This window comes from Nuphar pumila, chromosome 6 (assembly GCF_984573655.1).
Source record: "Nuphar pumila chromosome 6, dmNupPumi1.hap1.1, whole genome shotgun sequence".
Classification (NCBI taxonomy): domain Eukaryota; kingdom Viridiplantae; phylum Streptophyta; class Magnoliopsida; order Nymphaeales; family Nymphaeaceae; genus Nuphar; species Nuphar pumila.
The window spans coordinates 10,550,620-10,564,277 of NC_143254.1; the positions used below are offsets into that span (position 1 = coordinate 10,550,620).

Genomic DNA, 13,658 nt, shown 5'->3' on the forward strand with positions numbered 1-13,658 from the left:
TTCTACATAGAGGGAAAGTTTCCTCCATTGTTGACACTATTGTGGAATTAATTATAGAGGAGAATAGGCTAAAAAATCATACTCCAAATAATGAAGAGGATGTCGTTGTAGCCGTATCTAGATCGGGGAATTATATGTGCACCTATAGGCCGCCTCATTTCGGTAAATAAGGCAATGATTATGACAAAAAAATAGTGATTTGTCACTATTGTCATGAACTGAGACATTGTAGGCCTCAATGCTCCAAATTAAAAAGATGAGATAAAAAGAAAGTTGCATCAGTCGACTCATCACATGAATCAAAAGACCAAGGCAATCAAGATGCACTTGTATCTATGGCGCAACTAATGAAAATTCTTCAACCTCTTCTCAAAGGAGCATCTTCCTCAACTGAAGCCTCAACAAAAGCAGTTATTTCATCATTTTTTGATCCCGATAATTCTCCTTAGCTTCTTGACTCTGGTGTTTCTTTTCATATGACCCCAAATAATAATAGTTTGTTCAAATGTCATAACAATTCAAGTGTGTCAAATGTTTTCAAAGCCGGTGATAGATCTCTTGAAATAAAAGAAATAGTAAATTTCAAAGATTTTCAAAACTCCAAAAGATTCTTTATCTCAAAAGTTAGATATATTCTCAAATTAAATTTAGATCTTTTGTATGTTTCTCAAATATCTCATTATGGGTGTAAGATCTTCTTCTCTTCTAATGGTTGTTGGTATAGGATCGCCAGTCAGGGAAGCTGATTGGGGAAGACCATAGAAAATGAGGCCTTTACTATATGGATTTTTTGGAATTACCCAAGAATATTTTTTGTTATAGTGTTCAAAAATTGGACTTGCATCTATGGCACAAAAGACTTGGTCATCTTCATATATCTAAAATCTAATATTTTTCAAGTTTGGTAAAATTTTGCTTGTAAAGATTGTATTCTTGGTAAAATGAAGAGATTACCATTTCATGATAGAACTTTTGTTTTCTTTGGGCCACTAGAGTTAATACATTTAGATGTTTGGGGTCCCACACCAGTCATATCAAAAGTCGGATACACATATTCTGTAATTTTTTTTGACGATTTCTCTAGGCATACTTGGATTTACTTAAACATAAATCGAAGGTCTTTTTATATTTTCAAACATTTCACAAAATGGTTAAAAATAAATTTCAAAATGATATTTTCATTTTTCGTACCGATTCATGAGAATTTTTGTCAAAAGAATTTAAGAATTATCTCAATCTACATGGCATCACACATCAACGATCTTGTCCTCACACACCATAATAAAATGGTTTGTCCGAACGAAAACACAGACACATTATGGAAACTACTAGGACCTTATTGATACCAAACCAAATACTAAAAGAATTTTGAGCTGAAGCAACCCTAACTGTTACCTATCTAATTAACAGAATACCATCTTCTTCTTTGAAAAATATAACCCCAACTAAAAAACTTGTTAAATTAACTCCTGATTACTCCTGATTAAGAGTTTTTTTATGCAAATGTTTTGTTTTGACTGACAAGAATGATAAACTCTCTCCTCGTGCCATTCCTTGTGCTTTCTTAGGTTATGTAGATAGCCAAAAGGCTATAGATGTTTTGATAATAAAAATGAAAATTTGTATGTGTCAAGAAATGTATCTTTCTTGAAAAAGGAAAGGTTTTTTTATTTTGAAAAAGCCAGGGAAGTAATCGAGTATTCTTTTTTGATAGATTTGACTTCAAAGTATGATAGTTGTGACTATGAACGTGACCTTGATGATGGTCAAGATATTATAGATACAGAACAAAATGTAATTAATAAAGAGCAAACCTATAGGGACACCAATTGTTTGCAATACTCAAGACATAAGATATCCAATCTTCCATGTGCACTAGAAAAATATTCATGAGTACAAAACAAAAGGTCATCTAGAGTCTCTAAACCTCTCGGTAAATTTGTTTCCTACAAATATTTTTCTCCTAAATATAAAACCTTCGTTGCATTAATACACTCGTATATAGAACCTTCATCCTATACTTAAGCTGAAGAATTTATTGAATGGATAGAAGCCATGAGGACAAAATTAGAAGCCTTAGAAAAAGCTAACATTTGGACTATTCAAGATATTCTATAAGGAAAAAAACCTATAGGTTGTAAGTGAGTTTATAAGATTAAAACCAAGAGTGATGAAACTCTTGAAAGATATAAGGCCAGATTAGTGGTCAATTAATATTCCAAAGGGTATGGCATGGATTACTAAGACACTTTTGCTCCCGTTGCTAAGATGATTATACTTAGGACCTTAATAGCCTTAGCTTCTGTTAGAAAATGACATATATTTCAAATGGATGTCAAAAATATTTTTCTTAATGAAAACATAATTGAAGCATATATAGAGGCACCACCTAGTATAAGTATTCTTAAGGGTAAAGTTCTTCATTTAGAAAAGGCTCTTTATGGTCTTAAACAGGCACCAAAAGCCTGGCATGATAGGTTTAGTCATGATATGCTCGATATTGGATTCAAAACTTGCTTGACTGACACTACTTTGTTTATTAAGATTTCTTATGTATGTGGATGACGTGATTATCATCGGGAGAGACAAACAGGGAGTTGAAAACATTACAAAACTTCTTAAAAATCATTTTGAAATGACTGATGTAGGTTTATTGAGATATTTTTTAGGAATTAAAGTTGCTTATTCCCCTCGAAGTTATTTATTATCTCAATCTAAGTTTGCTTTTGATATTGTTTTTGTTAAATTGTAATATCAAAGCAATATAATTATATATATATATATATAATATTTATTTTTTGTAATAGTCGTAGGGGTAGTTTAGTCTTTTTATACATTCATTTTTCGAATATGTTGTAATTATTTTCTTTAATTCTTTTTTCTTTTCCTTTTTTCTTTTCTTCTTTTTGTAAAAGGTAGTGTACACCTTGGAGGGGCCCACCATCTAGTCGTTGGGCCCCTTCCAACGGACATTTGTGGCCGTTGGAGGGGCTCCAACGACTAGAAGTGGAGCCCTTCCAAGGCTTCCACCTCCTCTATAAAAAGGGGTATTCCCCCTCTTGTATTCCTATGGCTTTGGGTCAAAGCCCAAGTGATTAATAAAGTTTTCCTATTCTTTTATGCCTTTGAGCATTTGTGAGATTTAGTGGATTGTGCTTTTGTGCACAAGTGTTCTAAGAGTTCTTATTGTGCATGAGTGCACGTGTTTTATCATCAAGAATATTAAGGTCTTGATCGTAGTATCTTATTAAAGATACTTTCACATGGTATCAGAGCAAGGTTGGAGAAAGAAAGATTGTGTGGATTCTTTTTTTTTCTGATGCCTCGAAAAGTGTTCTCTCAAATTTTTGGAGATTGGAGTGGATCATCTTATTCATCCAATGTTTTAGAAGATTCTTCTATCAAGAAAGATCTAAAAATCCTTTGTGGTACGTATTCGTTTTCATCATGTCTCCTCTTTAATGGGTGAAAAAGACTCCCATTTCTCTCTCGGCATCAAACTCAATGGGTCCAACTATCACGTTTTGGTCGGAAACATTGAGGCTCGTATTAAAGGAAAAGGGCTTTGTGGCTATGTCCAAGGCTCGATTTCCGAACCAGAGCCAAAGATAACCTTGATGGAGAAAGGAGAAATAAAAATCCTTGAAGGCGAAGAAAAAGCCATGGCTCTTGAAGACTACACCAAAAAGCATGAAAAATGAGAGAGGAGAAATTTTAAAATCCTCTAATGGATTTTCTTATCCGTAGAAACAAGAATTAACGCCAATATTATCAAGTTTAAGAAGGCTTCTCAAGCGTGGGAGTACCTTGAAAAGATGTACACCTCTAGGGACTTGTCCTATAAGTATTATCTCCAAAAGAGGGTGCTCACTCTTCATTAAGGGGAGATGACTATAAGGGAGTATTTTGCCGAACTCTCTTCTATTTGGGACGAGCTTGCTATGCTCGAACCCAAGTGGAGTGGAGAAGCTATAGAGCTTCATCATAAACAATTAGAAGAAGATAGATTTTTTAATTTTTTGAATGAGCTTAGGCCTGAATTCGAACAAATCCGATTTTTTCTTTTATCCGCCTTCACTTCCCCCTCTCTTGAAGATGTAATTATTAAGCTAAGTGGGGAAGAAACTCGTATGGGTATAAGAAAAAACAACCCAAGTGTTCTAGCTACATCTTCTAATAATGAAGAAAATGAAGGTGTTAATGTCGTCTCAAGACCGGGGAGTACCTTAAGAACCTACAAGCCTCATCACTTCAAGAATCAAAACTCAAATGGTCCAGTAGGGAAGAGGGATTATAGCAAGCTTTTATGCCGCTTTTGTAAGGAACCAGGGCACATTAAGCTTATTTGCCTAAAGTGAAAAAAGTTATTAGCCATGGCTACTGCATCCCAACCTTAAAAGGAAGATTGCTCGTCATCTTCAAATGGAGTTCTCTCATTGCAACAAATCGTGGATGCACTTCAACCTCTTCTAAAATGGGCTATTTCCGGAGCTGTCATGTCAAACTCTTCTCCTCCCGGTAAGACCTCTTGGCTTTTAGATTCGAGTGCTTCTTTTCATATGACTCCAAGTTTTAGTTCTTTTTCCCAATATTCAAAAAAATCATCTTTTTCCTTTGTTTCAACCGCTGATGAAACATCTCTTGAAGTAAAAAGAATAGAAAATTTTAAAAAACAAGGGTTCTTTATTCCAAAAATTAGATTTATACCCAAATTAAACTTAAATTTACTTTTCGTTTCTAAACTCTCGGATCATGGGTGTGATATAAAGTTTTCATCTAACAAATGTTGGATACAGGATCGCCGGTCCGGGAGATTGATTGGGGAAGGCTCTAGGAAGGGCGATCTATACTATGTCGATTCACTTCAAATTTCAAAAAACCCTTTTTGTAATGTTATCTAACAAAAGGATATTAATGTGTGGCACAAGAGACTTGGACACCCAAATATTGTAAAAAATTCTCATTTACCTTTTGTTAAAAGTCTATGTAAAAGTGATTTCACTTGTAACGACTATATACTTGGAAAAATGAAAAAATTACCTTTTTGTCAAAGATCTATGTTTACAACACGACCTTTTGAAATTATCCATTCGGATGTATGGGGACCGACATCTGTCTTGTCAAAAGGAGGTTTTGCATATTATGTCATTTTTGTTGACGACTACACGAGATATTGTTGGATTTATTTTCTTAAACACAAATATGAAGTTTTTTTGATCTTTAAAACCTATCATATGATGATTAAAAATCAATTCAATGGGGATCTAAAAATTTTTAGAGCAGACTCTGGTGGAGAATATCTTTCAAGTGAATTCAAAAATTATCTTGAAAGTCATGGTATTCTTCACCAAAGATCTTGTCTGAAAACCCCTCAACAAAATGGATTAGCCGAAAGAAAGCATAAACACATAATAGAGACAACTCAAACTCTACTTATTTCTCAAAATATTCCAAAAGGTTTTTGGGATGAAGCTATTTTAGCGTCTGTCTATCTAATAAATCGGCTACCTTCGAAAATTTTGAACAATATCTCGCCTTTTGAAATGTTGTATACCAAAGAACCCGACTATAGTCGGTTGAGAATTTTCGGTTGCAAATGCTTTGTTCTTACTGACAAGAACGATAAGCTCTCACCGAAAGCCATTGCCTGTGCCTTTCTTGGATATTCCGAAACCCAAAAAGGGTTTCGTTGTTATGATATTAAGAATGATAAATTATATGTTTCCAGAAATGTGAGTTTTCTGAAAAATGTTGATGGTTTTGAAAAGAGTGAACCCTTTGAAGAAAACATGGATTAGTCTTTTTTATTTGAAATGTTAGCACATGATGATGATAATAATGATGATTTCATTCATAATGAAGTCAATGATAAAAAAGATGGTTCCTCCCATCCTCCTATTTCCCAACATACTAATGAAGGAGCATTGAGAGATCCTATAACATATACCCATAGAGATATAAACAATTTTAGGAGTGCAATTGAAAAATACAGTGAACCTAGTAATTTCAACTCAACAAATGATGAAAACCTACGAAGGATTGAGAGAAGTAGAAATATGCCTTCTAGGTTTATTTTATGACTCCTTTACTCCTAAACATAGAGTCTGCCTTAGTGCCATTTATTCCTATATAGAACCTCGAAACTTCGAATAAGCCAAAAAGGATGATGAATGGCTGAAAGCAATGAAATGTGAGCTTTCAATTCTCAACAGGGCAAAGACTTGGGAGTTCCAAGATCTCCCTAAGGGTAAGAAAGCAATAGGATATAGATCAGTATTTAAAGTAAAAACTAAGAGCGATAGATCTCTTGAGAGATATAAGGCTTGATTAGTAGCAAAAGGATATAGTCAAGAATATGGGATTGACTATGAAGAAACTTTTGCCCCTGTGACCCGAATGGTTATTGTTCGATGTCTCATTACCGTTGCCTCAATCAACAAATGGAACATCTATCAAATGGATGTTAAAAACGTCTTCCTAAATGGTGATCTGAATAAAGAGGTATATATGGATGCTCTACCAGGAATGAAGACTCCTAAGGGGAAAGTACTTCGCCTTCGCAAAGCACTTTATGGTTTAAAACAAGCCCCCAAGGCTTGGTATGATAGTTTTAACTCCGTAACGATAGAAAATGGATTTTCATCTTGTTTCACTGACACTGCCTTATTTGTTAGAAAAACCAATGCAGGGATTGTCATTTTGCTTTTATATGTGGATGATATACTTATAACCGAAAGTGATTCTAAGGGGGTTAAAAGCATAAAAATAATTTTGAAGGATAGATTTGAGATTTCTAACTTATTTTTTGGGTATCGAAGTAGCATACTCTCATAGAGGGTATTTTTTATCTCAAACTAAACTTGCCTCTGAGATTATTGACAGGTCAGGTATTACGAATGATAAGGTTTGTGAAACTCCTGTTATAGTAGGAGCCAAAATGAAAATTGATGATGATATTCCTCTCTCCGATCCCACTCCCTACAGACAGCTTGTGGGGTCATTAATGTATCTGAGTATTACTAGACCAGATATCTCTCATGCAGTTCATACTGCAAGTCAGTTTCAACATGCACCGACATCAGTCCACATGAGTGCCATCTTGCGGGTCGTAAGATACATAAAGGGCACACTAAATAAGGGAGTATTTTTGTCCTCTTCTTCTGAATTAAAGTTAATTGCTTATAGTGACTCTGACTGGGAAGGTGACTCAAATAATCGTCACTCCACCACTTGTTTTTGCGTGTTTTTAGGAGACTCGCTGATCTCATGAAGATGCAAGAAGCAGAAAAAAGTGTCTTTATCCTCAACTGAAGCTGAATATCGTGCCATGACAACTACTACCATAAAAATTGTATGGATTTATCATTTGTTAGAAGACATGGGGATCACAATAGAAGGGTTCACCAAGCTATGCTGTGATAATAAGAGTGCAATATATATTGCCAAAAATCATATGTTTCATGAGCGGACTAAACACATTGAGATAGACTGTCACTATGTTCAGGAAGCCTATCTGAAAGGAGTCATAGAACTTCCGTATGTCACTTCAGAATATCAGTTGGCAGATTTCTTCACCAAAGCACTGTGTTTTTCGCAGTTCAACTTTCTTCTAGGCAAACTTTCGGTCATCATGCCCTAAGTTTGAGGGGGGTGTTAAATTGTAATATCAAATCAATGTAATTATATAATATATATATATATATATTTATTTATTGTAATAGTCGTAGGGGTAGTTTAGTCTTTTTGCACATTCATTTTTTGAATATGTTGTAATTATTTTTCTTTAATTCTTTTTTCTTTCCCTTTTTTATTTTCTTCTTTTTGTAAAAGGTAGTGTATACCTCGGAGGGGCCCACCATCTAGTCGTTGGGCCCCTTCCAACGGTCACATTTGTGACCGTTGGAGGGGCTTCAATGACTAGAAGTGGAGCCCCTCCAAGGTTTCCACCTCCTCTATAAAAAGGGGTATTCCCCCTCTTGTATTCCTATGACTTTGGGTCAAAGCTCAAGTGATTAATAAAGTTTTTCTGTTCTTTTATGCCTTTGAGCATTTGTGAGATTTAGTGGGTTGTGCTTTTGTGCACAAGTGTTCTAAGAGTTCTTATTGTGCATGAGTGCACGTGGTTTATCATCAAGAATATTAAGGTCTTGATCATAGTATCTTATTAAAGATACTTTCACAGTTTGAGGTCTGGAATCATAGATGAAAAGAGAATTGATACTCCAGAGGTTGTCAACACCAAAATACGAATTGATGATGGAGAACCTCTTAAACATCACACTCCTTACAAATAACTTATTGAATCACTTTTCTATCTCTCAATTACTAGACCTGATATAGCATCCACTGTACATATATCTAGTCAATTTCAGCACACTCCCACTTTTGTTCACATGAGAGCCATTTTGATTATTATTAGATATATTTAGTCTTTCCTTTCTCAAGGCCTCTTCTTGTCCGCTTCATCTTCATTAAATTTGATTGCTTATATTGATCTTGATTGGAGAAGTGATCCTAATAAGAGACATTTATCCACTGATTTTTGTGTTTTCTTAGGTGAATCCTTGATTTTGTGGTGGTGCAAAAAGCGGCAGAAGGTCTTTTTTTCGTCAACCGAAGTTGAATATCGAGTCATGACCACCACAATGATGAAGATAGTTTTGCTGAAAAAACTACTGGCTAACATTAGAGTTGAAGTGATAAAAGCATCACGCATGTGCTGTGATAGCAAGAGTGCAATCTACATAGTCAACAATTGAACATTTCATGAATGCACCAAACATATCAAAATAGGTTGTCACTACGTCAGAGATAAGTATCTACATGGGATCTCTGCGTTATGTTACATCGGAATACCAATTAGCAGATTTCTTCACCAAACCTCTCGTCACTCCTAGATTTTATTTTCTCTTAAACAAACTTTTGATCATTGTACCGTAAAGCATTTTTATGTGAATGAAATAAATTTATTATTTTATTCTTGAGCTCTCTCATTTGTGCTCTTTTGTGGGTTATGGTTAAGGTGTCTTTAATAGACACTTGTTGCGAGGATTCGTACTTTTGTGTAAGGTCTTCATTTCATTACCACACACACACAGGTATATATATATATATATATATATATATATATATATATATATATATATATATATATATAGATGGGTAGGTGCCTGATGCTTTTTGCGCCTACTGCACGCCTACCGAGCTTGGATAAGGGTTTTAAGGTTGATTTTCAAAAATTTGACCCTATAGATGTGTTCTGCATGATCTATTTGCTAGAAAATCACACTTGGGTCATATTTTTTTTGAGAAAAAATGATTTTTTAAGCATTGAATATTTTTAAAAATTGTAGACCATTGATTTTTGAATCTTATAAAAACCTAACTTGGTGTTGGAATCGGACGATCCAAAAGTCGATTCCCACAAAATCAAGCATGTAGATCACATCTATATGGTCAGATTTTAGAAAAAATAGAAACAATCTTCCCAAAGCTCGGTAGGCACCGACCTACCCATCACACTCTCTCTCTCTCTCTCTCTCTCTCTATATATATATATATATATATATATATATATATATATATATATATATATATAGAGAGAGAGAGAGAGAGAGAGAGAGAGAGAGGAGGGGAGGGGATGTAGGTGGGGGGCACGCAGGGAGGGAAGGGTAAGCACTTGCCCACTCTGGCAAGTATGTAGCTCCGCTCCTGGATGGGGTGAATATCTCATCCATATTTTTTAGTATATTGGAAAGAGCAGAAACTATGTCTCTGTGATTTGTACTGTCCTGTCTTTAAGACAAGGCCCAGATGAGTTAATGACACTATGTTACATGTGATCCTGCATAGCTATTCTTTTCAAGTTAAACTAGCTGTGATTTTCTGATTTTCTATTTTTAGGAGGCTTTTGAGTTTTATGAAAGCATACATGAAGCTTCGGTTAAAGCAAATTTTCAAGGAAGCAAACTTTGTTAAGCAGATAAAGCGAGTAGCCCAATGGCTTACATGGTTGGTTTTATATTGTAAATGCAGGTTTAAGCCTGAGCAGGTTGAACAAATAGACAAAAATAAGCTGTGGTCACGGGCACTTGATGGTTCTGACTATCTCCCTGGAATGGTGATTAGCTAGCTCCTCGTGTTGTGCATTTGAAAACTTTGGGGTTCAATGTTGTTTTCTGTTTTTATTTAATTTAGTTTTATACATCCGTAAAACATGACATTTGTTGTATTTTTCCCACAGGTGGGCCTCAATAACATAAAGGAAACTGATTTTGTGAATGTTACAATTCAGTCTCTGATGCGTGTTACACCCTTAAGGAACTTCTTTCTTATTCCTGAGAACTACCAAAGCTTCAAATCACCACTTGTTCACCGTTTTGGAGAACTCACACGTAAAATCTGGCATCCCAGAAACTTTAAGGGTCAGGTATGTAACTCATGATACCCCTTACAGGTACTAGCTTTACAGTATGAAACTTGAATGCAGTTTTAAATTTAAATTGAACTCACCTGCAGGTCAGTCCTCATGAGTTTTTACAGGCAGTCATGAAAGCTAGTAAAAAATGCTTTCGAATAGGTGTGCAGTCTGATCCAGTCGAGTTCATGTCTTGGCTACTTAATACACTGCACAGAGATCTTGGAGGCTCAAAGAAACCCAACAGTAGTATTATATACAAGTGCTTTCAGGTTCTTGAATTTGCCAAAACTTTTAAGCATTTGTTTGCCCATAAAGGTTCTTATTGTGTTTGTGTCATTCTTCTGTCTAAACCAGCTATTTGCAACAGGGGGAGCTGGAAGTCATGAAAGAAATCCATAAGAAAGTATCTTCTGAGAAGAAAGAAAATGCAGATCAGCAAAATAAAGAAAATGCCGAGGAGGGTGGTTTGGAAAATGGTAGTGTTATCATGGAAAAATGCAAGATGCCGTTCTTAATGCTTGGACTTGATCTTCCTCCGCCTCCTCTGTTTAAAGATGTGATGGAAAAGAATATTATTCCACAGGTTTGTGAGCATATCTAATGATTATTTAACTTTCTATTTAGGAAGGCTTGTACTATCTCCTATAATTGCCATATGCTGAGGATTTTCATTGTATTAATTTTTCTCATTGTTATCCAAGCATGTCATTTTTTGATGCAAAGGTGGGGATTAGTTCCTATGAACTGTTGACTATATAGTGAAGACCTTGCTCTCTGTGCATGTGTGTGTGTGTGTAAACAGAAACGGGCACATGAGTTGAAAAGGTAATGAAAAATTCAAAGAAACAAATCCATAGATTCATAAGGGAAAGGAATGCCAATCCAAGAAGTATCAGAATTTGACCACCTTAGAAAAAAATATGCAGTCACTTCCCCCTGAATGATCTTGTGCCAGCCAGTGGCCCTGCATGATCTGGAATTAAAATTTCTTGAGTTTCTTTCTGGCCAATAAGCCCATTATGCAGTAGAGAGCCACAAGGCAATAAGAGTTGAGAGTTATCTTATTCGACATGCATGTGCGTTTGGATAACATTCATGTTGGTCCCATATCTTCATAATTTCATGGCCAGGTGAAGTAGTCATTTTTAGTAAAGAACTGATATCATGTGAAACTTCCTGGCCAATCAATATGAAGATACTGATGGTTTGATTAGTGCTCAAACTTGATGAACAATTTGCTTTTTTTATTTTTTTCTGATCTATTAGGTGAGATTTTTACCCAGGGTTATGTTATTTTAGGTTCCGCTATTTAACATATTGAAGAAATTTGATGGGGAGTCTGTCACTGAAGTTGTGCGGCCATGCATAGCAAGGATGAGATACCGTGTCACAAAGCTGCCACAATATTTGATTCTGCACATGCGCCGATTCACAAACAACAATTTTTTCATAGAGAAAAATCCTACTCTTGGTTAGTGTTCTTTTCTTCCTTTTAGTGTTCGCATCCTATATTTCTCCTGTACTTTCGGTTCATGTTGTTTCCTTTTTTAAACATGTTTTGATCGGTTCTGGTGTTGCATGACACAGTTAATTTTCCTGTGAAGAACCTTGAGTTAAAGGATTACATTCCATTGCTCACCCCTAAAGCCGACAAGAAGTTGCGATCAAAATATGATCTCATTGCTAATATTGTTCATGATGGCAAGCCAGGGGCAGGATTTTACAGAGTATTTGTTCAAAGAAAATCAGAAGAGCTATGGTGAAAACATTTTCTTTGGCTTTATAGATTGTATACCTTAACATAAAGTAAGTTTTTTTTTTATCTCCCTGTTTGTCATTCCAGGTATGAAATGCAAGATCTTCATGTGGCTGAAACTCTTCCACAGATGGTAGCTCTATCTGAAGCTTTCATGCAGATATATGAGCAGCAGCAACAGCAGCAAGAGGAACAGAAAGCACTGCAACAGCAGGGATGAAACTAATATCAAATAGATGACTTAGGTATGCTAGATTTTACAGATGGGACGGACAAAATGGTTCTGCATGGAGTGGACCTAGGAGAGGATTGTAACAGTGATTAGGTAACAGTCAGCTCTTCAATGAGGTTTAGAACTTTCCATTGTGGTTGCATCCTCTTCACTACTGGGCGTCTTGACGGTTGAACCCAACACTATGTGTGTTCAATATGAAAGTTGTGGGCTTTTTGGTACTCAACAAGTATGAAGCTGGAGGTACCTTTGTAATTCCTACTTTAAATCTTTTGGAATAAATCATATATATAGGGGCTTGGATATGATATGGTCCTTTTTTGTTCCATTCCATCTGACACTATCCATTCAGAAATTGGAAAAGAGGAATGTACTTTTGTAGATGAAGTGTGCTTCATTGTCATTAGTTTGGTTTTGTTAGCTTTAAAATACTCCGACATTGGATTCAGATGTGTGGGTTGGTGTGCGTCAAATATTAAATTGATGCAGCACTCGTGCATTTGTAGATCTGACTTCTTGCTGAAGTCTGTGTGCTCTAGGATGACTTAAGCAGGCTCCTAGACGTGTTGGTAGAGTTCTTGGTTTGCCCAAGTCTCTGGTCAGCTCAGCACTAACCCAGTTGAGACCTAGAATATAACATGGTGATTGACCCCGGGTTGAGTTGGACAAGGGTTGAGTAGGTCTGTGGTCAGATGCAAATTGGAAATCCACAAACTAGGTACTGTTCCTTCTAACCTGATTGATTCAATCAGGTAGATTGAGATCTAGACCCGGATGACCCTCAAGGCCATTTGAATGGCGGGCCAAATGCATTCTGGGCACACTTGTTCATACAAGTGCATCCAAAATGTCATTGTCGCACTATGGCATCCCACCGAAGCAGGCCGCAAGTTACAAATCCGTCCTGCTTGATCGGGACTGCCACAGTCCTGCGTGTGGGGTATGCGGGACGAGTGTGCCCCGCCATTCAAGAGCACCCTCAAGGTATGATGGTCCATAGACCTTGGTAGCCTTATACTGGACTCTATCAAATACAAATATCCAATTGCTTTTATTTTCAAAGTTGGCATGGTCCATAAAAAGTGGTGCCCTTATATATGTAGATACTAAAGTCTAGCTGCGGGATAACCCCTGATGGGACTCAATTTGTGAGCGTCAAGTAAGACGGTGTAACTCTAGCGATCCAGCTATCACGTTCAATCCTCCTTATATAAACTTCTGTGACAAGTTGAATGTTTCTTATTTACATT

General features: G+C 36.1%; 1 protein-coding gene across 1 annotated transcript in view; it reads left to right on the forward strand.

Annotated features, from left to right (window-relative positions):
* LOC149833929 (uncharacterized) overlaps positions 1-12,856 on the forward strand; it is a 39,928-nt gene extending 27,072 nt beyond the window's left edge. Inside the window, exons 3-9 of the mRNA XM_090011117.1 lie at positions 10,036-10,120; positions 10,244-10,429; positions 10,519-10,689; positions 10,788-11,003; positions 11,720-11,891; positions 12,008-12,179; positions 12,264-12,856. Of these exons, the coding sequence (XP_089867243.1) occupies positions 10,036-10,120; positions 10,244-10,429; positions 10,519-10,689; positions 10,788-11,003; positions 11,720-11,891; positions 12,008-12,179; positions 12,264-12,396 (1,135 nt within the window). The 3' untranslated portion in view covers positions 12,397-12,856. The remainder of the gene's footprint in view (positions 1-10,035; positions 10,121-10,243; positions 10,430-10,518; positions 10,690-10,787; positions 11,004-11,719; positions 11,892-12,007; positions 12,180-12,263) is intronic.
* The last annotated feature ends 802 nt before the right edge of the window (positions 12,857-13,658 follow it).